A 25,379-nucleotide genomic window follows, 5' to 3' on the forward strand; every position below is an offset into this window, starting at 1 on the left:
GGTCTACTGAGGGGAACCCCCAGTGTTGAAACACTCGCAGGAGTACTGTGCTGTTGAGCTCCCTTCGTGGTCCTGAGAAATTTGTCTGCTGAGGGTATCCGCTGCGGTGGTGTGGATACTGTGTCTGATGCACCATCGTCAAGGTTTTATGGCTTGTACACAGAGGTACTGTGAGTGTGCTCCCCCATGTCTGTATATGTAATACATACAAGGTAAGGCTTCAAACAGCCTTGTCCTTGATGAGTGGCAGGAATTGGGAGCAAGTGTTGTGGACAGCTTGAAGATCCAATAGGTTTATATGTCAAAGGGATTCCACAGGGGACCAGCAGCCCTATACAGAATGTAGGTGCAGGTGTGCTCTGCATCCCAGGAGTGAGGCATTTGTGGTCTGCATACGTTGGTCAGTTTTGCCCACCAGAGAAAGGGGTCCTTTATTTTGCCTGATATCGTGAGGTGCTTGTTTATGCTGTGTCTGTGTGGAACAAAGTTGATATGTAGCCTTCCTTGTATGCAACAGATGTTTAATCTGGTGTGTCTGACAGCAAATGTTGTGGCTGCCATGTAATCAAGGAGTTGGGGGCAAGTCCTGGCAGATATCTGTGGGCTATTTCATGCAGTGGGTATGAGGCTAGGGTGACCAGACAGCAAATGTGAAAAACTGGGACGAGGGGTGGGGGGTAATAGGAGCCTATATAAGAAAAAAAGATCCTAAAATCAGGACAGTCCCTATAAAATTGGGACATCTGGTCACTCTATATGAAGCTGGTGTCTCGGTAGTGAGGCTATAACCTCAACAGAGTTGAGTTGGGCCTCAATGAATTCCAGCTTTTGCACTGTTGTTAGAGTGGGCTGGTAGTATTTATTAGGAAGCCCAGATTCATGAAGAGGGTTACCACCTCTTCGGTGGCTTGCAATGCTGTCTGATGGGTTGATGCTTTTAGCAGGCAGTCGCTTAGTGTATAGTGTGATCATCTTGAATCGTTGTGTTTCTGACGAACTTGTTGAATTATTGGAGGTTGAGCATTGCTCTAAATCCACCAGAGTTCTTGTTAGAGGAAGTTGATAGATTGTTGTCCCGTCAGGGCCTGTGTCTGCAACCCTGTGAGTCAAATCACCGCTGTTGTGAATACATTGGCCGGTGGTATCACTGGGATGTAAAGTAATTCCTCTGTTTCCTCTTTGGTTTGGGATTATAGGCTCCCAAGGATCGGAGAGTCGCTTGTGAGTCTGTAAGTGAGTGGAGTGATTTGTCTGTCTTTTTGGCAGATAATTTTGGCTGGCAAGTCTTCCACCGTGAATTGCACCTCTTCAGGTAAGCCAGAAAGATAGAGCCATGAACTTCTCATTACAACCACCGTCGACACAGATGTTGCAGCCCCGTCCTCAGAATCAAGTGCTGTGAATTGTTCTCCCTTGTCCTTAGCAATAAAATTAATCAATTCAGACATTGTGTAGTTTGTATAGTTGTATTGTTAGTAATGTTGCATAGTTGGCTATGCGGAGGTGAGGGGTAGCCAAGGAGTAAGACTTATTGCCAAAACTGATCAAGTCTTTTCCAGTCCTTATCATGAGTTGTGTTTCAGGGTTGTTGTTGCATGCCACATCACTGGACTGCGTCTATCACTACGAAATTAGGCACTGGAAGCGAAGTCGACGCCCTTTGTTGGTACACACCTCCTGTCAGACCTTCCGCTGGCAGACCTTACAGGGTCCATCAGCGCTTCATTCATGTGAAGGGCAATTTTTTTTTCTTTTAAACGAAGGAGAAAAGGGAAACAAGCTAAGTAGCTGCTAATAAGGAAACTAAAGTAACTGACTGTAACTAATTAACTACAAAGTAGCGAGGCACTGCTGATTGCTCTGACTTGTAGCCAAGGGCGATAGAGAAGAAACTGAGCGGGGGTTGGTTGCACAGCGTCGGTTACCTGCCTTCAGCGGCGTGACGCAGAGACCAAGCATGTGCGACCCAACCAGCACTGTTACTAAAAGTCTCCGCAGGGGCGCATGAACACCTAAAGTGGAGCACCCACAGAGACAGCACTTGAAGAAGAACTATTTAATATATATATATACACCAATGAGAAGAAATAGAACAGCAGAGCTGCTATTTCCACAACTTCAGAAACCACTATCTACAGAAGACATGTCATTTTCTTCTCATGCTACATTTGGCTGCTAGGTTCAGGAGACCCTGCCAACAAGAAGAGAGAATCTGTGGACTAAAGTGAGACCAAGGAAAGAGGGCCAGAAAAAGAATGAGTGCCCTGGGACATTAAAGCACTCTTGCTTTGACGTGTGCGCCAATGAGCCTTTCAGCCCAGCTCTCACGGTGCTGAGGCAAAGATGAACATCTGGAGGAAATGAAGCCTAAATGGAGACTTACCCCTAACCAGCTTTCCCCAGAAGAGTGTGCACACAGGGTATGTCTACATTGCAATTAAACAATGTGGCTGACCCAGGCTTGTGGGGCTCAGGTTAAGAGGCAGTTTAAGCTCAAGCTGGAATCCGAGCTCTGGGATCCTCTTCCCTCGTGAGATTCCAGAGCCTGGGCTCCAGCCCAAACCCAAATGCCTACCCCACAATTAAGCAGTCCTTTAGCTTGAGCCCTGTGAACTCAAGCCAGCTTACGTCGGCCAGCTGAAGCTGTTTAATTGCAGTGTAGACATACCGTTAGAGGTATAACCACACACTCCAGTGATGGTATTGAAGATCCTGCATAAGCCAAAGATGGTGGAGAAGGACCCAGAGGTTATCTATGGCCAAAGAGACTCCAGGACTCTGGTCCAGACAAAAACAGAGTGTAATAGTGAAAACTAGGCAACACCAACTGGAATACTGTTTAACAATAAAAGTTGCTCTTAATTTGGAGAAAGGTCCCGAATAACAAAATCTATCCAAGAAAGAAAGGAACTGAGATGACAAAAGTCATACGGCTCTTTTATAACCTCATCTAAGAGCATCTGGTGTCATAAGAAAGTATTCATTTGCGGCTCCAACAGGCAATGTTTTCAGAATGTTCCTGAAATTCCATGATTCATCCCAAAACTGTGAATATACAGACGGTACATTGAAGAACTGTAAATATAGGGGTTTTCATAAACCAAAGTTAAGTTTTCTAAAATGAGTAAAGTTTACTTGAAAAACAGTATTAAAATAAAGTGACATATTGTAACTACTTTTTTGCCATTACAAAATGTCAAAAACACACAAGTAGTGTTGAATTTTTGGCAAGGTACAAGCCTTCATTTCTGCAATCAGCCTGCTAAGTGCAACTGAGAAAGGAAAGCAGAGACTAACAATTCTTTTTGCAGCATCTCTTGTTTATTCATTGAGATTGCAACTTCTGGCCTGGATTATTTACTCACTATCTTTTTTTCCCCACCACGAATACCGTTTCATGATGATCACCATGATAACCAAAACCTAAGAGTTAAATTAATAAAAAGTGTAAAAGAAAAAGACTGACACTTACTTCAGATTACTGATCCTGATTTCTGTAGTTTCTGTAAGCTTCTTTGTTTCTTCCTTCCACCGGTTTGTTGCTTTTTGCTGAGCCACCAACAGACGTCTCAGTTGAACAGTAGAATTTCGATTAGTGACTTCCATCTCTTTCAGTCGAACCTCAAACCCATGCTCCTTCACTAAATGTTCATGTTCCATTGTGCTTATCTACAGTTAAAAAAAAAAAGGGGGGGGGGCCCACAATCAGACAACAGAAGTTTGCAACTTTAACCCAAGAAGAACGCCCCCCCCAAACATTCACTTTAAGTGTGCATATAGAAATATGCTCATAAGACCAATTAAAAACCTAATACAAATGGCAATAAAGGGTAGTGATGATTGTAATGCCTATTGTTTTTATAAATAGGAATATATGCTTTATCCTTCTCCCCTGAATTCTGTAGATTACTTGTATTCTTAGAAGGTTAGCTCTCTGGGGAAGGGTTTACATCTTGTATGTTTGGAAAGCACCTATCACCATTGTGAGAACTACTAAAATTCAAATACTAAACAATTGTGCAGGCTCAGTTGTGTGCTTAACTGAGACCTTGTTTAGATATACAAATGTACATGCAAAGTACCAGGTCCTTACACAAGCAAATACAGCAACAAAAGGTTAGATAACCAATTATGTTGAATATACATTTAGCCTCTGGATACATCGGCTTTCAGATGAACAAGAGAGACATCTCGCTGGGTTTGAGGAGTCCATAGTGTGGATGTCCAACCTGGAGTATAGTGAAGATCCTATAAACTGACTTTGAAAAGCCTGGTTAAAACTTAACCAAATACTTATGTCAATTTGAAGGGTTAGTGTGTAAACGATCACTGTCTCCACACACCCTTCCCCAACTCGTATGTTTTTCAGTTGTTTCAGTTAGTATCTTTGATCTTAAATGACACTTGTTGAAAATGTTGATGTACACATGCAATCCTACAAATTGCCAGCTTTAAAAACAATTTTTTTAAAAATTTACCTATATCAAAAGACTCCGAATGAGTATTTTTATATATGCAAATAAATAATGGGTCGATGGGGTGATAGGTCTCATTTCTGCAGAACTGCCTATAAATATTTTTATTTAAAATTTACATACAACATTAAATAAGAACTCTAAATCATTACATCACATTTCTTTCATAAGAATGGCATGGCCTAAATAGATCAAATTTTTGAAGTTGTTATAGCAAGATAAGATTTTGAAGATTCACCCCCTCATAGCTCTCCTATTTGAATACACAAGATATAAATAGGAATATATTACCTGAAAAAGCAATGTAAACTGCTTATTTTGCTTATTTCACTAATATGAAAGACCACCTCCCTCATCTACTTTTTTGGATTTTATAATTCTAGAATTCTTACAGAAAACAGAAAAACCTTACATTTATTTTAATAGTATGAAACTAACAAAACAAGCTTAGGCTTTGAGTTTCTTAAAAACAAAACTCACTTCCATTTGTGCCCCCAAACAAATCCACTGGCACATACATTACGCTTTTAGAATTAAACATTCACTCATTTTTTTTAGGTGTAAGTTATATGTGACATTAAAAAGAGAGTCTTTTTTATTCCAGTAGTGACTATTAATTTTTTCCCCTTTCTGTAGTTAGAAGTAACATTGAAACTTATAATAAAATAAAAATTAAGGGGGAAAACTTTGAGTTTTGTTACTTTATGAGTAACCAGTCTTCCTTCCACACCATCTTTCACACAGAAACAAAGGAGAGAAATATTTTTAAAAACCTAGAAAATGTGATTATGAAACCATGAAAATTGGCATAAGGCTGATATAGTACATGAAAGTGCTTTTAACTTTTTTTGTTGTTAAACTGACTATTCTGATTTGATGGTATAACCTTTAAAGTTTATGTATTCCATTAAAAAAGTTTTTTTAATCAGTTTCATTTCTATAAGTGTGCTGATGCAATATTATAAGTCTCAAAAGAAAACTGGTAACATTTGTCTGTACATTGTAAAAAATTAAGCACTGTGATATCTTAGCACCATTTATTTACATAAATAAAACAACCCCTGAACTAAATCTTATAGTTTCTTTGTGTGTCATGTCAGTAAAACATTTCCATCCTGCAAACTCGAGATTTATATTTTTAAAATGTAAAGAAATGAAAAGTGTGCATAAATCCTCTTCCCCTTTCAGCAAACATACAAGTGAAGTCTACACAAGGCAGGACCATTTGGTTTATTGTAAACATATGATTGAGATTTTACTTCTGGTCAATATAACTTTAACCACTCAGTTTATGACAAGGAGCCTTAAATGCACCAAGAACATGAAATGCTTTCTTAATTTACCATGTAACACAAAATTTTAAGTTCTCCATATTATGTGGAAAATTAGACTCAGTCACTGGTTCTTGAAAAATGTAATGGCACATACCAAAGTATGTTATGCTGATCACATGTCAATTGCCAAGGAAACAAAAGGAAAAAACATAAGTCAACTTGAGCAGTTTTCCTCTGATTTCCATCCAATTAGCCAGCCATGTAATACTATTTGGTGAATTTTGTAAATAGTGTGTACAAGATTTTTATTTTTTATTGTCCTCAAATTGACCTTTTTCTTAAATGTTTTAAATTCTCCAAGGTTAAATATTTTCCTGGATCTCTCGTTGAATATAAAGGGTAGTGCTCTGAAGGTGGTGACTTTTAGACTGTAACTGACTTTATTATAGCTGTTAAAAATAAAGTTGTCTTCACTACAACACTAGCTCCACGGGCTCTCCATATACCATCTCCCTAATTCCCATTCCAAACAGACAAGCTTTTCTCTTTATATTCACAACCATTGAATTTTATATTTTTGCCTCTAGCCGTATCCATCTTATTCATCCCCGCTCCCTCATAGCCTATACTTCAGCCTCCCAACTTCAGTTGTTAAGACCACAGAGTCAAATCCCAGTCTGACAGACTTCCTCAGGTCCTGTCAGTCTGGGATACTTCAGTGGGGAAATCACAGAAGGTTCATGAGGGAAGGCTGAAGATCAGAACTGGTAGCTGTGTTCTTTGAAACATTTTCACCTGCAAATCTCCCAACTCTCAAACCATGTTCCAGCCCTTATAACTAGCATGAGAAGGGGGAAAGGAAGAGACTGGCATGTGAAGATGCCTCAGAGCACACTGGAAAACATAGTGGTTAATGTTAATCTTGCTGTTTCGGAGATCTGGGATCAAATCTCTTGCTGTTGCAAGCAGATATAACTCCACTGGAGCCCAGTTTGCCAATCAGTAGTGAGTTTGGCTCAAGTTAAAGTTAGATAACCAGAAATGTTTTATTATTTAGTTTGGTCACATTATAAAAGCCACCGAAATAACAATTGGAAGCTTCTGCTTAATAAGTATAATTTAATTTATTAATCATCAGGCTAACAGTAGAAATGCTACTTCACAAGTAGAGCAGAACTGAGAAGCCTGAACTGAAGTTGTCACTCCCAACCCTATTTTTATTATGTCTTCTTAGAAATGTATTTTGCATTTTATCTTTTGTAGGAACCCATTTAACCAAATAATTACACACTATTTTTGTTTTGCTAGTACCTTTAATTTAGCTTTTTGTTGTGCCTCCATGGCCAGTTTCCTCAAGTCCTCTGCTTCTTTACGCAACTGTTCATTTTCTTGATGAAGTTTTAGTCTTTGTTCACTGATAGAGCCAGAGTTTTCTCTTTCAGAATCCAGAATGCTTTGCAGCTTGTGAACCATTTCCTGGCAACGAGATATCTCTTCCTCGGAGCTGAAAAGGGAAAACAAATCTCACTAGACTTTCAACTCAGGAGTTAAGTCAAGTTCAGTCTACATTTTTCTAAGCTTCCCTATCATTTGTATGTGCCTTTTAATTAGAACCTTTAATCATATTTTGTATTTTGAAGGCCAAATACTTATTTTTAAAATTCATAATGCTTGTCAACGTCAATATATTTGTGGATGGGTGAACATGTGAATTATTTTTAAAAAATATTTGTACTTTAAATGTCAAGCATTAAACTAATTTTTATTCCACTAGGTGTGTGATGTCTACGTCTAAGAGGAACAAATAGCCACAAAAAAAATTCACAAAAATATTTAATTCAATTTTAAATTTCCTTTTTGTCAGCCTCAGATAGTTAATTTTCCATGGTCATTCAATGCTTGGCCTATGTCCACTCCTTATACACAAACCATCATATGTTAAATTAACTACATTAATTAAAAAAGATGGATGCGTTTGAGATATAGGAGGTTGGACTTCACAAGGGAACAGGATAGTGAGAGTTCAGGCCAAAGTTCAGGAAACCTGCATTAAGTTCTTGGGGAAGGGGATTGTCTTTTGTTATGTTTGTACAGCGCCAAGCATAAGTTCCTAGTCCATAACTGGGGTTCCTAGCCACTATGATAATACAAATTTTCTAATATGTAAGTAAATAACTAACTGAACTCAAATTTGGACTATAGTAGGGAAACATTTTTTGGCTGAATAGTTCATTTGCTGAAAAATTTATCATCTTCAGCACGACCAGAACTGCTTGTTGATTTGACATGAAGTTGCTGAATAGTTTCAAGGGGACTTAGATGCCACTCAACTTCAGTGCTGAGGATGCTCCCTTATACTCTATACTGTTGTGGGGGCAGCACTTACCTGGGATGTAGGAGACCAGGTGGGCTTCAAGTCCCCACTCTGCCTGATTTGGAGCCTGATTTGGAGCAAGGATTTAAACTTGGGCCTCCTACATCTAAGATGAGTGTCTTAACCACTTGGATATACAGTCTCTTTCTGGCTCAATTAGTATTATTTATAAAAAAACAGAATAACTTCAACTTCTCATAACTGTCAAATATTAAATAAAAAATGCTTAAAATCCATAATTTTGTGCAACTGTGAAAATGTAAATTGATGCAAATTAGAAAAAATGCTTAAGAGTAAACATCCATATCAGTCAATGTTATAAATATATATTAAAAAATCACGTTTTGCCAACACTAGCTATAAGGGGAAGGGCCGTACCATGACCTCCTGGGGCTTCGTGAATGGCATTTCCAACTTATCTTTGCTTTTAATTAAAAAAATTACTTGAAATTAAAATAAAAAAAAAATCCCCCTTGGTTTTTTGTTTTGAGTCGATCCAAAACTCTACCCACCCCCAATTTGGCCAGCAAACTGAAAAAGTGATTATTCACATGGCTCTATTCTGGATAATTCCTCCTCATTTACCTCATACCTCTAACTGCACCAATCTCATTATTCTCACTCATTTTGCCTGCTATCTACTTGCTCCTCACTCTCCTCTCTTCCCTATTTCTACCTTCCTCCCTATCAGCTTCCTGTTCCTTTTCCCCACTCCCCTCTAACTCCCAGAATCCCTTTCCACAATTCATTGACCCTACTTGAACTTCAAATACTCTCACCCTCCACAACACACACAAGCAAGGAAGCAAAGCAAGACATGTTGTATTCCTGTCCTCCACCCTTCAATCTCTTTATCTGTTTAGATTATAAACTTTTAGGGGAAAGATTGTGTGGACTTACGTTTGTTCAGTACCTAGCACATTTTGGATGCTACCACAACAATAATATAGGTGTCCTGTGCAGTGGTTTGGTATTATATAGACCAAATAAAACCCTGCTGTATGCCGACTTTAAAAATAGGAATTATTCAGAATATTTTGCAAAAAATGGTTTTCCAAGCAGTTAACATTAACAATTAAAATAAGATTATTAGCCACAAAAATGGTTTGTATTTTTTTCCTTTGTAAGAGAACTGCTTTCAGCTGATATTGTCAAGAAAATCTGTTTAGTTCTAAAATATGTCATCCTCACTTATAATATCACCCAATGCTGCACATTTAAAAAAAAGAATGATTATGACAGCCTACTAGTCCTACTTCTGAATAAGAACTTACAACAAAATACAAACACTTGACACAAGACGACTTAGATCAGATGGAAATATTGAATGAAATATTGATTAGGAGGACCTATCAGTTACTTACTTCATTTCCAGTTGTTTAATTTTGTTTCGTGCCGCCTGTAGACACAGCTGAAGGTCATCTTTTGTACGCTCTACAATCAGACACCTTTGGTGCAGTTCCTCCAGTTTTCTGTAATCACATTCACTTCCTCTGCCTTCACGGTAAATCTGAAGGATAGACTTACATGTAAATCTCATTTTATCACACAGATGGCTGTCAGTGTAGTATTGCTGCCTACATTAAGTTATCCATTCCATTGTCAAGCACAGTTTTCAGTAACTGAAGGAATGGGACTTCCATTGCTACTTCTGGGATAATAGTCTTATAGATTTTGCAGTCAATTTCTCTGATATTCAGCCTAAAATCTTATTTTGTTTAAATTTCCATTATTGCATCTACTTACACACTTTGGACCATTTTAAACACTTCTTACTCCTATTTGGTTTTTATACCTTTAAAACAGTTGTAAGGAATTTATTACCACAATTAGACACACATCCTGAACATAGGTAATACGACTATGCTGAATATATACTGAATAGCGAGTTAGGAGTTTAGAAACGTTCTCTGAGAACCATCTTTTGCAGTTCATTTACTATAACTATAAAATTTATTAGAAATATAAAATGTATTTTTCAATTTCCTTCACTGGATTTACAATTAAACAAAAAATAAGCAAATACAAAACTAAGCATATGGTATATTCTTTCACCCCATTTTACTCAATGATATTAGAGAAAATAGTGAAATAGAAACTTAAGACAATGTTATAAAATAAAGAAAAGTTAAAATGTAAAACTGAATATCTGCATTCTTACTTTCTCAAGTTCTTCTTCCACTGCTCGCTTCTCTCTAATGGCCCGTTCAATTTGACTCTGCTTGTCTCCACATTCCTATAAGAAGTCAAACCATTTTCTAAGGGCATTAAATACATCAAACCAAAAGAATAACAAAAACATATGTTAAATGAAAGTTAAGACTGCAAAGCGAAACATTCCAAAGTCAGGAAATACTAAAGCAAAAAGGCTGCTCATGCAAACTTAGTTCTCTTTATTTTTGCATGTGCATTATTACGTACTATGCATGCTTTTTTTTCCTGCAGAGCCACCATCTCATTCAGTGTATAGATTAAATACGAATCAGTGAAAGAATTTGGTACTTTTTAAAATCCTCATTAGTTAATGAGTGAATGCTTACTGAATTCACTGCACATCATCCAAACTCCTCTAGTCTCCTACCTCATTCGTTACAAATTTTTCCTTTATTAATGTTCACTGTACATCCTATGCAAATCTTCTCTCAGTTACACTGGTACAAAATCTCATTTACTTTGTACTAACATCCTGATAAGTGCAAATAGAATTTGTCCCCACACCGCCAAAAAAAATAAATCTACAGGAGTCACTTCATTCCTTATTTATCATCAAGACAGGGATAGCCAATAAGACAGAAAATATCATATTGCCTCTATATAAATCCATGGTACGCCCACACCTTGAATACTGCATGCAGATGTGGTCGCCCCATCTCAAAAAAGATATACTGGAATTGGAAAAGGTTCAGAAAAGGGCAACAAAAATGATTAGGGGTATAGAACGTCTTCCGTATGAGGAGAGATTAATAAAACGGTGACTTTTCAGCTTGGAAAGAGGTGACTAAGGGGAGGACATTATAGAGGTCTATAAAATCATGAGTGGTATAGAGAAAGTAAATAAGGAAGTGTTATTTACTCCTCCTCAGAATACAAGAACGAGGGGCCACCAAATGAAATTAATAAGAAGCAGGTTTAAAACAAACACAACAAAGTATTTCTTCACGCAACGCAATGTCAACCTCCGGAACTCCTTGCCAGAGGGTGTTGTGAAGGCCAATACTATAACAGGGTTCAAAAGGGAGCTAGACAGATTCATGGACGATAGGTCCATCAATGGCTATTACTAGGATGGGCAGGAATGGTGTCCCTAGCCTCTGTTTGCCAGAAACTGGGATTGAGTGACAGGGCATGGATCACTTGATGATGACCTGTCTGTTCGTTCCCTTTGGGGCAGCTGCCATTGGCCACTGTCAGAGAACAGGATACTGGGCTTGACGGACCTTTGGTCTGACCCAATATGGTCGTTCTTATGTTCTTATCCCAAATGATTCGATTCTTAAAAATGGTTGATTCTTATAAGTGGGTATTTTAGTTCATATATGAATGATTTTGTCCCTGTGGTTTTGATCACTATATGCAGCTGATTCTTATATCAGTGATTCTTGTAAATAGAGTGATAGATAAATACAAATGGACATGTGTCCATGTAACAAAAAAGTATTCAAAAAAATTTGACCAATAAAAGTTATTTTCAACACAGTCCAGAACGTACCATTTGAAGAGCAGAAAGTTCTTCTGTTAATCGAGAAATCTGTATATTGTAATGCTTCCTTGCATTCTCTACCTACAATTAAAAAAAAAAAAGATATTTTATTTAATCTGCACAGACTATTTTTCTATCCTATGATGCATGTTTATGGGACTGGAATTGCTGACAGAAATGGACCATTGCTGTACACTAACATATTAAATATGGCCTTTATCCATGGAACACTGATGCTAACTAACCTGTGCCCTAGTATTTCTGAGGAGATCTTTCACAATGAATTGACTCTAGAGAGGAAATTGAGAGATTCCTCAAGAACACAGAATTAGAGTTAAAAATAACTATATTGAGATAACACAAAAGGACATTTAGTGTTCAGCCCTGAAAATTCTTGAGGAGAGAGAAGAAACTTTGTCTTCTAGATTTCAGAGGAAAGAGAAAGAAGATTGATAAAGTAGTTAAGATTAATGAGAATTATAAGGTATAGAGAAGTTATTAATTAGGTACATTTGATGAAGGGGATGAGGTGGACAAAGAGCTGCTATCTGATATTCTTATGAATACTGTATGTGACATATTTATGGTGATAGACTGTATAACTACATGAAGGTAGTGCAATGTTTGTTATATGCCTTCACTGTTTTACTTCGATGGGGACAGTTGGAAGAACAAGCAGGAAGACAACAGAATGACTCCCCCAGATAAAAACACCCTGGTATACACCTGAAAAACAATGGGAAAAGCTATTAGCTTCCAAAATCCTATATCCTACCACCTACTCAAAGTTACACAACTGTTTTGCCAGTGCTATGAACTAACAGATCAAAGGGCTATAAACAGATTAAGAAAAAAAATTGTTCTCTGACAAGGGAGGTGATCAAAAGGACTCGGTAGCTTTTAAAGGACACTCCCTGAAGCAGGAGAGATCATTGGTTTGTGAGTTAAGGGAAGACTGTGATCCTTACCCCAGTCTCACAGTCTCAGTTCCACCCCAAGCGGGAGCATCTACCAGTTATTTTTTTTATTTCCACCCCTCTCTCCCACAGTAGGCTTACCCTGTATGGGTAGCTCAAAGCAATGTCAACCTATTAGAGGCCACAATACTGAAGATCCTTGACTATATGCGGCTCCTGAAACATGTGGGACTAGCATTTCACACTCTTTGAAGTTTCACTTGGTGGAAATAAAGGTGTGTTGCACTTGAGTACATCCCTGGTTGCAGTCCTGCAAATCTGTCTGTGGCTGGTGCTTGGCATGTCCCAGTACTTCATTTCCTTGCCGCAGCCCCATAAACCTGCATGCAGCCTTAAGTCAGGGAAGGCAGTACTAGGACATAGCAATCCACTACCAAGGCAGGATGCAGCCCCAAGATCACAAGGAGAGATGCCAGGAAGCCCCAGGGGCCCCAGCCCATCCACTCTCTGTGGAAAGCCCCAGCATCTGGGCTGCAGCCCCTCTCCCTACTGCTGCCCTACCTGCAGCCTTCCCTCCCAGCCCACAGTACCAAGACTCTGGCAGGGACTTCCCTAGTGCCCCAACCCATTATCTCCTGTGCAAGCAATGGGTGCCCAGCTGCAAGCAAGTTTGTGGGGCTGCAGCCAAAGGAGGAAGTGCTAGCCCCCAATATCAAGGCAGGACGTAGCCTGGAGAGTGCAGGAAGAAGTAACATGCAGCTTTAGCACTTCTTTCCCTGGTTACAACCCCACACATTTGCTAGTGATTAATGCCTTTTTTCAAAAAAGTTGTTAATAAACAGTATGCCTGATGCCAATATCCAAATCCCATTAACATCAAAGTCAATGGGACAAGATCGGCTCCCAACAAAAAGTGTTACTATTAGTTTCCGGATTATGATCAACTGGCATCCACTATATTATAATTCTTTGAAAAAAATGCGAACACAAAAACTGATGTTTTACTTTTAGCTGGTTTTGTGAAAAGGTGGAAACTCCAGCTTTCACATCCATGTTTGTGCACAAAGATGAAAAGTGCTTTTTCCACAATGAGATCCTAGGCTACTGAAGTTTACATAAAGTGATTTTAAGACAAATCTGAAGAGCTCTGTTCGACTCAAAAGCTTGTCACTTGTGCCAACCAAAGTTGGTCCAATAAAAGATATTGCCTCACCCACTTTGTCTTTCTAACACTTCTCAGTGAAAGCCTCATTCTCTTATGCAGAGGAGTATTTGGAAGTAATGCTCCAGCGATGCAAAAACTGATAAGGCAATTTTAACCACACTTTGCAGCTCACCCTGTGCTCTCAAGAGGCAATCAGCAACTCACAGGATCAGGTGCTATATCAGTAAATTAACTAGAGCTCTGGGTTGATCTCAGTAAAACAGCAGGTGTAATGCAGTGCTAGTGAACAGATTTACTAATTTACCCATGAAAGCTTATGCTCCAATACATCTGTTAGTCTATAAGGTGCCACAGGACTCTGTTGCTTTTTACAGATCCAGACTAACGCGGCTACCTCTCTGATGCTAGATTTACTGAAGTGAATGTTGCTTTAAGAATACATGTAAAGGTTCTCTCTACATCTGCACAGACAGCAACATTTTAGGTCCTCAGGGCATTTGTGAGAATCTTTGAGTCATAAGAGTACAGTTCTTCTTCTGTGCCATCTAGACACTTGAAGTTCTGCCAACATACTGTACATCCTTGCAGTAGCGAACTATACTGTTAGAACGCTTGCAAGCAGACTGCTGACATTAACAGTGTGCCATGAACTGTTTTTGATGCTGTAAAAAACCACTTGGGAAAACTTTTCTATTTTATTACCTTGCATAACATCTCTGCACTATGAAAGATTTCTTTAGAACAATGTTCATGAATCTGAAATGACATAAGTTTTTATCTTAGAACTACCAGCCCTGACAAAGTAGAAAAAGTATCTGCCAAAAATGATGTAACTAAGGTTCTGCATATCATTCAAGTGAACCCCAAAAGCTAGTTCTGCAGTTGTACCTGCCAAGTCATCAACCAACCATCAAATGCAGCTGGGCTATAGCAGTAAGGTGGCTTGCTTGTTGGCTGCCTGATGACTGGGCAAGCACAGCACCAGACCTTCATTCCTGACATTTTTTTCCATCTTTACTTGAATGATATGCAGACAATTAATTACCTCCTTTTTGGCAGATAGTGTTAATACTTTGTCAGAGGTTGTAGAGTTGAAAGGACAAGTAGCTCTAATAAATCTAAGACAGATGTTCATTCCTATTTATTAAATATAAATTAAATTGTCTGGATAATTTTAATCTAGAGAAAAACTAAATACTGAAAATAAAAAGATGTTTACTGAACTAAGATGCTGTTTGATGCTTGTCAAATGAATACTTAAAAAAATAATGTAAGTATTTTGAACATGATGTCCTCTAAGTTTTAGAAAGTGGAAACTAAATTATAAGGATGAGTATATTGTCACTTGCTACACTTAAGATCAGGAGCAGCATCTTGAAGTGGATAAGGATACAGGCAGATTGAAGTACAATTGACAGGTATGTAGTTTCCATGTCTGTCTACACTACAGTAGAACCTCAGAGTTACAAACACCTCAGGAATGGAGATTGATAAATCTGAAGTGTTCGTAACTCTGAACAAAAAGTTATGGTTGTTCTTTAAAAATTTACAACTGAACATTGAGTTAGTACAACTTTGAAACTTTGCTACGTAGAAGAAAAATGCTCTTTTAACCATCTTAATTTAAATGAAACTTGCACAGAAAAAATTTCCTTACCTTGTCAAAAAAATGTTACACTTTCCCTTCCTTTTTTTTTTCCTTTAGTAGTTTAACAAATACTGTACTGCCTTTTTTCCTCTCTGCTGCCTGATTGCAAACTACCAGTTATAAATTAAATGTATGGTTGACCAGTCAGTTCACAATTCTGGTGTAACTCTGAGATTCTACTATATTTAAAATTAATGACATGCTCCCATGAAGGAGGTGTTTAATATTTAAGGCTCTTGTATAGAGAAGAGGGATCCATGTTAGTGGATCCAATTACATGACCTTGGTCTCACAGAATATTGATCAGTATATACTAGTGCTGATGGAACATTGTGATTCAAATGTGAATATGGGACAGATTTTTCCATTTGGGAAAACACAACCCCCCTCTATTACATGGTATTGGGTCCTGGCACTTCAGGAAGCAATGCACTATTAAATAGATCAGTTACTATTTCATAGAAATGTATAATTGGTGCAATATGAGTCAAGATAGTTAAATCCCAGGCAGACTGTTAGTCTGTAAGGTGCCACAGGACTCTTTGCTGCTTTTACAGATCCAGCCTAACATGGCTACCCCTCTGATACTTGATGATTACCTGTTCTGTTCATTCCCTCTGGGGCACCTGGCATTGGCCATTGTCAGAAGAAAGGATACTGGGCAAGATGGACCTTTGGTCTGACTCAGTATGGACGTTCTTATGTTTTTAAGACACTGTGACCCACCAGGCCCACTCTTCATTTCTAGATTCAGTTCAAAGAGCAGGTCATGATCTTGCTACACTGAGGGCACATTTGAACATCCATCCTTTGCACAGGCCCTTGCTAATAACAAAGCTGAAAAATGACTGCCACCACTCATTGTTGAGTCTGTTTGGGATATGGGCTGGATTAAGTGTTTTGGACATTTGGGGCAAAAGATGCAGTTCTTTTTTTGAATATGGATGGCACTTACATTTCAAAATATGTATATGATAAAATGAACGGGTATTATATATACTCAGAATGTGTATGTATGACCTAGATGGACATATATGAATGAGACAGTTATGAAGTGTAGTTGCTCATGCAGGCCCTGTATAGGCTTTCAGTTAAATAATGTATCTTTTTAACAGTTAAAGCCACCGGTTTACCATAAGAACTATGCATCTACAAAGCTACATTTTATTAAACATAAATATTGTAGTTAAAAAGTAGGTGTGAAGTAAAAAACAGATTTTGAAATCATTCTTAAAAGTAGTTGAAGACGTTGCTTGTTTTCTTTAAAAAAAAGGATAGAATCAGTTGTCTTAAATATGTATCCAAGGTGAATTAAAACAAAACTGAACCCCCAAAATCAAAATCAAATCAATAGATTGAAATGAGGATAGCCAACCTATGGGACGTGTGCCGAAGGCAGCATGCGAGCTGATTTTCAGTGGCACTCACATTGCCTGGGTCCTGGCCACCGGTCAAGGGGCTCTGCATTTTAATTTAATTTTAAATGAAGCTTCTTAAACATTTTAAAAACCTTATTTACTTTATATACAACAACAGTTTAGTTATATATTATAGACTTATAGAAAAAGACCGTCTAAAAACATTAAAATGTATCACTGGCACGCGAAACTTCAAATTAGAGTGAATAAATGAAGACTCGGCACACCACTTCTGAAAGGTTGCCGACCCCTGGATTGAAACAACAGTAGTATATCACAGAGAACTAGAGCAGTGTTTATAAGCTTCTTCACGAAAAAAGAAAGAAGAGCCAAGGAAGTAGTTTTCCAAATAACTGGCAGGTATGTTTGGGGTTCTGGCCCAGCTAATGATTACCACACAAGACAGTTGATAAAACCATCTGAAAAAAAGTTCTCTTACCAGCCCGTCAACATTAAATATATATGCAATGAGAGATGGAAAAAAGCCATGGTCAAAATGCCACTGGCTGTTTGCGTTGTTTTTTTTTTTTTTAAAACATGCTTATATCCTTGACTGTGCAAGATGGATGTTATTCAAATCTCATTTTTGTAGTCCCCTGCAAAAAAACTACTAAAATTTTATCTTGTTCAAACACACTAGAAAAAATTAATGTATTTTCATTCTTGGTTGCTTTTTATACTTAAACCTATTTCATTAAAATCCCTCTATATAATATTTTTAATATACACATTTTCTAACTCTGGAGAAACAGCATGTGGGCACTAAAAGACAGATTTCTTTACAAGATCACATCACAGAACATTTACAGATCATTCTGTGTGTGGTATGAATGAATGAATGAATGAATGAATGAATGGCAGAGCTCAAATTTTAACAGTTACAAGTGCAGTCTCTCCCACACATTCCTTCTTCCTTCCTCTCTATATTCAATAACCGCCTTACCTCATTTACTTTCTTCATTCATTATCTACCAGCCTGCATCACTCTCTGATCAAAATGCTTCTCTCTTTCCCCTCACACATCTTACCTCTCACCAGTAGAATGGGAGGAGAGCCCCCTTCTAAAATAACAGCCTGGCTCCACCACTGCCTCTAGGCACCTTATTCAGTTCAAGATTTTTAGCTATCCAAGTAACTGTGCTGTAGTTGTTCTTTTCATTTTTAAGTATTAGTAAGCCCTGAACAGTTACTTACCCTGCAGCAACTGTGGTTCTTTGAGATGCAACAGTCTGCATGGATCCCATCATAAATGCATGTGCCTCATATATGCAAGATTTTAATTTTATTTTTAATAGTGTCTGACAGGGCTGCACATGTGACCTGTGCTGCCTCATTCTCCCATGCAAGATCATAAAGGACAGTGACTATAACCCTCCCTCAGCTCCCTCTCAACTCAAAACTATAAGTAGCTGTGGATTCTGAAAAGTGGGGATACATGGTGGATCGTGGGATTCACACTGACAACAATGTATTAAATAACCACAATTACTGTAGTCAATGTGGATCCCACTGCAGGTAACTGGCAAGCAGTGTCCTCCTTGGATGGTGGGAGAGAGGCGTTTCAGCTACAGTCAGTCAAAACAGTCTGCAGTACTGCTTTCCTGAACTTGGCTTCTGACCTGGCTGCCATGGCGTAAGAACTTAAATGTTTAAAACAAGTCACTGGTTACTCCACATTTCAGCTCTCGCACTGAAATAGTCCTTACGCAGGCAGATGCTGCTGCTTGTGCCCTGGTGCAGAGGGCTTTGATGTTTTGAAAAAAAGGTTTGCCAGCCATCTGATATCAGGTGGAAATGCACTGTACGATCTGCCTGGAGATTCTAGGATGAGAAGGCTTGGCCTTTTGACAGGCCAGATAGGGCCAAAAAGAAATGGAGAGACAGCTTGAAAAGCTTGGCCCTGTTACGGTAATAAAACAAAGCTCTGGACATGTTGAAAGTATGCAGTTTCTTTTCTCATGACATCAAGTGTCCCCTTGGCAACAAAAATGGGTAAAGTAATTGATTAGTTCAGATGAAATTCATTCAGAGACCACCTTACGGATGAACTTGGAATATGATTTCAGCATTACCTCATCTCGATGGAAAGAAGTATAAGTGGTTCAGCTATAAGGGCTTGAAGCTCACTGACTGTGAGTTGAGGTGATGGCCACAAGAAAGATTGTCTTGACGGTAAGGTGAGCAGTGTTGACGTAACCATGGAAAAAATCTTTTCTATTTCAAGAAGTCTTGCTGATAGAAGGCTTCCTGCTTTGTATGAGAATCTCCTGAACCCATAGCAAGCAGTCTCTGCCAGTAGCGGCAAGTGCTCGATTATGACCTATACCTTTCTTGGGATGCCCTGTGCTTGACGCCATGATGAATGGCAATTGTCACAGTGGCAGTCACACACCTGGTCCCTGCATCAGAGGTGCCCATCATGACTTGCATCAGAGGTGCCCATCATGACTGTCTTGGTCAGTAGCTGACCTTGCTTAATTATGTCTTTAAGTTCCTCTCTGCTGTCATGCAGGAGCTTTGTCAGGAAGCATGTCACCCTGTCCCATGTTAGAACCAATATTTGGCCAGTAAGGTCTGGAAGTAAGCTACTTGCAGTTGCAGTAGGTTAAGGCTAAGACTTTTGGGATCCTTGTGAGTCCTTACTCTACTTCAACTTTTTTTTGTCTCACTGACCGTACTAAGAAGCTTGACTTGGGGAAGTGCAGTAGTATTCAAATCCCACCCCTTCTTGACTCATTTTGCAATGGGTGTTATCATGGCCAGTGTCTGCCTCTGAGCACTGGCAGGGCTGAGCAGTCCCTCATTTATGGGGAGGAAGATCCTGGCTGGACCAGAAGCTGACAAGATGTCAAACGGTTTGTAGGATTCCTCTGATACAGCCAAGATCTTGATATCCAGAATTTCAGTAATCCCCACAAGGAGCTCCTGGAACACTTCAAAGTCATCCGGTCCAGAGAATAGTGCTTCATCTGGTAATGAAGATGAAAGTCCTTTGGCAGTGTAAACAGGGCATTTGGTGCCAATCTGTCCCTGGATCCAGCTCTTCCTGGTATGCTGATGTAGATGGTCTTGGCCACGGATGCTCGGGGGGAAAAGGGTAAATGACAGTATCATCTTTCTCAAGAGGGCTGGTCATCTGCTTCTCAATGCTTGAAATGATAGGCCCCAGTACCCCTAAGAGGAACATGGAGGCACACTTTAGGAATATAGCTTGCTTGCTGAATATTGGTTCATCCAGTGCCATTCCTGAAGAGCTGGTGTCAGCTGAGCCCTGAGCCAGTGGTAGGGAAAGCCAGTAGTTATATCTGTGGTGTTGAACAACAGCCTCACAGAATAGGGTTCCCTACTGGAAGACAGGGAGAACGTACACCTTGGTGATGCTGAGAAGCAGACCTCCTCCTGGGATGATACCAAAAGCGTATGGTGCTCTCAAGTACCAGAGTCTATACCAATGACAGTAGATGTACGGTCTTGGCTCTCCTCTAGCTCATACTCCGTAGTGGGCATCAAATCAGCAGATGAGTTGTTGGAGCCAGGATCAGTTCCAAAGGAGTCTGCTGCACTGCAGGTTATTACTTCTCCCCAATCCTTGATAGTGTGTGGGGTTTGGTGGATTTATTTTACGGTGTCTGTCATTATAGGACACTGAGATCTGCCTCGAGTATGCTTTTTGTGTTTGAAATGGCCAGACTTTGACATCAGAGGTGTGGGTGCTGGCTCTTACCTTGGCACTGCCTTCTTCAGTGTTGCTTGTCTATTAGGTGGGGCGCTGCCTGAAGCTGGCTTGTCTGCCAGCAGCACTCTGGAACTTGTATCCTCAGGGTGTAATGAGACCTTCATGGACTGTTCCAGAAGGCGGATCTTTAGCCTCACATCCTATGACTTGAGTCTCCTTATCACTGTGTGTGAGAAAACTTATCAACTGCTCAAGATTCCATCTGACAGAAGACACAGCTGATGTGACCATCTTTCAAGGGGATTAGTCCATTGGAGGATGGACAGGGCTTAAAGCATGCAGACTTTGAGTTCACAATGTTAATAAGCCCTGTACAGAGAGGTCTATGTATGGGGGCGAGGAGGGGTGGTGTGGTGGTAGAGTTCTGTTCAGATGGATGGAGAGAGAGTTCATTGTAGTCAACAGAGAAGATAAATAGTTCTGAAGATTTTCTTGAACACTTGTAAAAGTTTAGTCTGAGCTAAGAATTAGTGGATTGGACACTCACCGGGTTCTGTCTCGCTGCCACAGGCAGTAAGAGGGAACTGAGGAAAAGCTACATCTGCACCATCCTTTATACCCTCACATGGGACAGCACAGGACACATGTGTGGCCCTGATGGACACTGCAAATCAAAAAATCTGATCTCTCACATGTCAGGTGCATGTCCACCTACACTGGGATCCACACTATTACATACTCAATGAAGAACAGACTGATATACTGCTGAAATTATCATGAACTTGCTACACTGTGTTTTTAGAAGTAAATAAAAAGAATGTTTATTCAAACAACACTAATTCAAATAGCATTGGAAATTATGCAGAAGACTGGGCTGTAAGAGGATAACATACTTCCTTTCTAGTTCTTGCAGCAGCATCTTGTACAAGCTGAGAAATTGCTTCTTTCATATTTTCTATCTCCCCTTCTTTTTGCTTCTCTCCGAGCATGGCCTAGAGAAAACAATTTGAAATACTATAACCATAATTACCTTTAATAAAAACAGTGTGATCTTTCTTTAAAAAAATGACAGTGATGACAATCTTTAGTAAACAGAAAAAGAAATAATGCCTTGCAAAATGGCATCAGAATACCACTCTTCAATAACACAATTACTTAACTTTTTGTGTGAGATTTTCATTCTACTGGCTATCTGAACTCAAGCATGTCAGGAAGGCAATAAACTTGGACATGAGAAGGGGTGAATGTCATGTTGCAGCAAATATGCTTTCTGCAAGCCAGTACAATGCAGCCAGTTGGTATGTAAGGATGCCCTTTTAGATAAAATCTTAGCACAACAAACACTTGAACGTTGACCACGAGGGGTTATGAGGAAGAAAAATGGAGGAACTCATACAAAGAGGTAAGAAGATTCTCAGAAGCTTTTAACTGGGACTAGGAACAATGAGGAATAACCTGTGCTCAGAATACAAGAAACAAGTTTTCTGGCAGCAATTAAGGTCCTGGTGACAATTCCCATACCTAAAATATATCTGTAAAACACAGAATAGATAAATACTTTCAAATCTTTATCTCCAGCATTCTTTGCTCCGTTTCTTGACATTTCTTTTGCTGTTTCCATTTATTTCAAACCTTGTACTTTCACTTCCTCTTTGTATACTTGTTAAAATTCTTCACACTTTTTTTTTTATTTCCTTTCCATAGGCCCCAGCTTTTCCAACTAAATACACTATCTCAATTCCACATTTTTGAGCATGTTAACATGATGGTGGAATGGGTGCCTTGTATCATCATGACAGATGTGTTCCCACAGCTCACAGAGAACGATCTCCTAACAAGCATAAAAGCTCCCTTACCATCTAGTTCAAACAAAGATATTACAAGTACATTTTTGATGCTTCATCCTTTATTTTTTTGCACTTGCTCACTCCCTAATTTGCAAAATTCAGTAATTTACAAAGCATCTTCCAGTGACTATTGCCAATTAGCTGGATTCTACTATAATTTAAATTTTGTTCTTTTAACAGGATTATGCGAACCTGTTACCCGTAAGCAAGCAAGATATTTACTTCTGTATTTGTTCAATTAGTGTTTCAGACATGTACTGCAAGTAAAGTAATTTTTACTGAACCATTTTTTTCTGGCATAACACTTACATGATATCGCTGGCCCTGATGGACACTGCAAATAAAAAAAAAAATAAAAAATCTAATCTCACACACACCAGGTGTATGTCCACGTACAGTGGGATCCACACTACCACAAACTCAATGCTGAAAAAACTTGGATGAAAAGTGCTGTAGTTGTAGTATTAATATACCAATCTTAACCGTCTTAAACACCTGACTTTTTATATATGCTATTTAAGTGTTCTCTTCAAGGACACATTTCAAATTGAGCAATAGAAGAATACTAGTAGTTTCCCTTTCTTAAATTGTTTTTAATATATATTATTTTTAAACTTTTACTCTTTCCCCCTTGGTTTTCCTAATTTAAGGCTCTAAAGCCTAGATGTAGGAGTCACATTGTGCTTGCCAAGAAGTGGCAGTTGACAGCTCCAAAGACCATCTGCAACCGCTGGAGGGAAATCAACTCCCTGCTCTTCCTCTTCGAGAAAATAGAACCTGGCTAAGAAGGGGAGCTGCAGCAGGTAGGATCAGTGAGTAGAATAGGTTCTGTAGCTGCTCTGGCCAGGGAATTGGTGGGCAAAGGAGGGGATATGCTGGCGGTAGATATTTCAGGTGTGTGTGTGTGTGTGTGTGTGTGTGTGTGTGTTCGAGCAGGCAGAGTGAATGGGCAGTGGGGAAGCTCCAAGAGACCAGAACCTGTTTGATGGGCAGCAGTGGATGGGAAGCTGTGGGGGAGAAAAGAATAAAACTGTCCTTGCACATAATCAATCCCTGACCCTATTCCATTTCTCTCTTTCAGCCAGGGGTCTCCCAGCTGGTCGTCGTCGTCCTCTAATTAAACAGAGAGACAGCTGGCTATAGCAATAACCCTAGCACTTTTGAGTTTTGCCAGTGTTTGAAACCCCATTCTGGAAAAGGGGCAGCCTCCTTCCATTGGACATGAAGTCCCAACTTCCAGGCAGGCAGAATCTAGCCCCTTTATCACAGAGCTGCTATCAGGAAAGAGAGAGAGAGAACACTAAAAATAAAGCACTAACTATTGTATCTCCCCAAAATAAAAACAAAACCAAACCACTTATTCTGCTGCCCATGAGACTCCTCAATTTGAAAAGGGTATTTAGGTTACAAAGAGGGCTAGTCACACTTAACTCTTTAACCTGCTTGTACTGATTAGAACAAATACAAACTCTTTAAGGTTTACATAATTTATCCCAACAAATTTGAACTAGCTGGGCTTCATTTGCTGCTGGTTACAATCCACTAAATGTGCATGAAAGTAACACCTTGTCAGCAAATGTAAGTCAAACTACTTCTAATTGCCTAAAGGCCTGATTTTTAGAAAATGTTAATCACCACCCACTAAAAAGCAGTCCTCTGAAAGGTGTTTTCAAGTTGAGCACCCAAAAATTGATGCCTCAGAAATCATTAAGTCACTTTTAGAAAATCCTGGGCTAGGTTATTTAAACAGGCTAAAGCTTTGGACAGGTCTACTACACAAAACCAGGCTTTAGAACAGTTACATCACAGTTAGGTCCTTTACACAATAAAAATAAACCATATTGCAATAGGGTCAGGAGGCAATTGTGTTGTAACTGAGTCCCCTTGATATATTTTTGTCATGTGAACAGGCCCTTAGTAACTTCAAGTATTCAATGATGCGGTAAAAAATGTGTCTTGATGCTTTGTCTTACCTGATTTTTTTGTAGGTTAGCTTCTTCTAAGAGTTGCATGCTGTCTCGGACTTTTACTATAGCATCATATTTTTCCTCTTCTAGATCTGCACACTTTGCCTGTAGTTCTCTGGTTTGTTTTTCGAGAACAGCCCTCTCTGTTCTCAACTGTTCAGTGTCTTGTACAGCTACACATAATCTAGAAAGTCAGAACACTCAGATCCTCATTGGCAGAACAGGCATCTTGCTAAAACATTTTCACTCCTGTAAACTAGTTGTTCTCATATATAGAAAGTACAAATTTACTTGTAAAATATTATGTTTAAATTTGCTGGTATTATCATTTTTTAAATATGTCCTCTTAATCCTCTATCACTATGTCCCAGACAGAAATACAATGAAAGGAGTTAACTTTGAACATTTGGCATATAATTAAAATGAGAAGGATACTGCTATTCAGAGATACCTATACTGGGTTGCAGGCTTGTGCTATAACTTGCCATTTTAATATCTTTGTGGGTTTTTTTTTAAATTCTTTTGATACTTATTATCATCCATCTTAAATCATAATCTTTGCCAAAGCAAGTCAGTTTGTTATACCACTACCAAATGGTTCTAACATCACATATTAAACAAAAGGAACAGGCACACCTTAAACAAACAGTGTTATATAAATGCTCTGCTTATTCCTCTTGTTCTTTTTCAATAGTGTCCATTTATGAGGAGGCAGGGAGGAGTAATTGGGACACTGCAATAAAAATTTTATGCAATGTGTATGTATATATACTCACATTACATAACACACACACAAAATTTGTACATGTTGCAATACATTTTTACATAAAATATAACCATTTGTCTCCTGCGCTCCCTCGTGCCAATCAATAATGTCAATCACATTCAAGCAATAATACTAGCTAGAGCTACTGTAAA

The 25,379-nt window shown here is 38.9% G+C and overlaps 1 protein-coding gene across 12 annotated transcripts in view; it reads right to left on the bottom strand.

The window, feature by feature from the left end:
* The window catches only part of SCLT1 (sodium channel and clathrin linker 1), a 104,870-nt gene that overhangs the window by 41,884 nt on the left and 37,607 nt on the right, over positions 1 to 25,379 (bottom strand). For 10 of the 12 annotated variants that reach the window (XR_005599013.1, XR_005599014.1, XM_039539957.1 and 7 more), the window contains 8 exons: positions 24,468 to 24,645; positions 21,541 to 21,639; positions 14,608 to 14,661; positions 11,833 to 11,904; positions 10,285 to 10,359; positions 9,488 to 9,633; positions 7,061 to 7,253; positions 3,473 to 3,669 (listed from right to left, as the gene is read on the bottom strand). Coding sequence is in view for 10 of the 12 variants with exons in the window: in XM_039539957.1 (XP_039395891.1) it covers positions 3,473 to 3,669; positions 7,061 to 7,253; positions 9,488 to 9,633; positions 10,285 to 10,359; positions 11,833 to 11,904; positions 14,608 to 14,661; positions 21,541 to 21,639; positions 24,468 to 24,645 (1,014 nt within the window). In the remaining 2 variants the exon portion in view is untranslated. The remainder of the gene's footprint in view (positions 1 to 3,472; positions 3,670 to 7,060; positions 7,254 to 9,487; positions 9,634 to 10,284; positions 10,360 to 11,832; positions 11,905 to 14,607; positions 14,662 to 21,540; positions 21,640 to 24,467; positions 24,646 to 25,379) is intronic. The other 2 variants (XM_039539961.1, XM_039539959.1) reach the window with 1 other exon arrangement.

This window comes from Mauremys reevesii, linkage group 5, assembly GCF_016161935.1.
Source record: "Mauremys reevesii isolate NIE-2019 linkage group 5, ASM1616193v1, whole genome shotgun sequence".
Taxonomy (NCBI): Eukaryota; Metazoa; Chordata; order Testudines; family Geoemydidae; genus Mauremys; species Mauremys reevesii.